Consider the following 1080-nt stretch of genomic DNA (forward strand, 5'->3'; position numbering starts at 1 on the left):
AGAAAGCTCCGGACATTCTGGGAAATTAATTGGCCATTGTTCTTGGTAAGCTGGGCCTCCAAAGAACCACTTGAAAATGAACTCATTGGGGGCACCTGGGTGGCTCAGTCGTTTAAGCGTCCGACTTCAGTTCGGGTCACGATCTCTCCGTCTGTGAGTTCGAGTCCCGCATCGGGCTCTGGGCTGATGGCTCAGAGCCTGGAGCCTGCTTCCAATTCTGTGTCTCCCTCGCTCTCTGCCCTTCCCCTTTTCATGCTCTGTCTCTCTCTGTCTTAAAAAAAAAAAAAAAATTTTTAAGTTAAAAAAATAAAAAAGAAAAAAAAAGAAAATGAACTCGTTGGCCGAGTGTTCAGAGTCGTTGTGGGGGATCCAGGCCACCCTGACCAATGTCCTTATATTGACTGTTGGCAAGACCTGGTCCTATCCTGGTCGTCTTGGCTAAAAGTCTGTATTGAAGAGAACTGTAAAGTTACAATGGCTCATGTCATGGCTTCCTCCAAATGCCGGCCAAAACCTGAAAAACCCATACTGTGGGGACAGCCTGAGGGGACCCCACCACCATATTGCCCACTGTACCCCTCACTGCCACCTGCACCTCCAGCCGCCCCGGCTTCTGAAACCCCACCGGAGCCTGCCCCTAGTCCTGAGGCCTTGCCTCCTCTAGCACCACCAGCCTCTCTGGACGTGACTGGCTCACTGGGTCCTAACTGCATACACCCCTGCTGGAAGGCAACTAGAAGATCAGGCCAGGGAAGACAGTCGCTCCCTGCAGCAACACCAGGGAGCCCTACAGATGCCACTGAGGGAAACTAGGGGACCCATCTATTATGATCAGGAAGACCAGATCTGAGGAGTCCAGTGTTTTTGTGTACCAACCCTTTACCACTATGGACCTCCTAAATTAGAAGCACCATACTCCCTCCTATAGGAGAAGCCCCAGGCTATGATTGAATTAATGCAGTCCATAATTCAAACCCATAAACCTACTCGAATGGACTCCCACCAACTCCTCTTGACCCTCTTTAACACGGAGAAGTATCCCCAAATTACCCAAGTGGCTCTAAAATGGTTAGAGGAGAA

At 50.2% G+C, this 1080-nt stretch overlaps 1 protein-coding gene across 1 annotated transcript; it reads left to right on the forward strand.

Annotated features, from left to right (window-relative positions):
• The first annotated feature begins 474 nt into the window (after positions 1-474).
• Positions 475-813, forward strand: LOC106965519 (uncharacterized). Its single transcript, XM_015061596.1, has one exon. The coding sequence runs from the start codon at positions 475-477 to the stop codon at positions 811-813; it is 339 nt and encodes a 112-aa protein (XP_014917082.1).
• The last annotated feature ends 267 nt before the right edge of the window (positions 814-1080 follow it).

Source organism: Acinonyx jubatus, chromosome B3, assembly GCF_027475565.1.
Source record: "Acinonyx jubatus isolate Ajub_Pintada_27869175 chromosome B3, VMU_Ajub_asm_v1.0, whole genome shotgun sequence".
Classification (NCBI taxonomy): domain Eukaryota; kingdom Metazoa; phylum Chordata; class Mammalia; order Carnivora; family Felidae; genus Acinonyx; species Acinonyx jubatus.

What these genes read in the sequence shown, in the direction of transcription:
- LOC106965519 (XM_015061596.1), top strand. Translation starts at nt 475, where the DNA reads ATGGCTCATGTCATGGCTTCCTCCAAATGCCGGCCAAAACCTGAAAAA.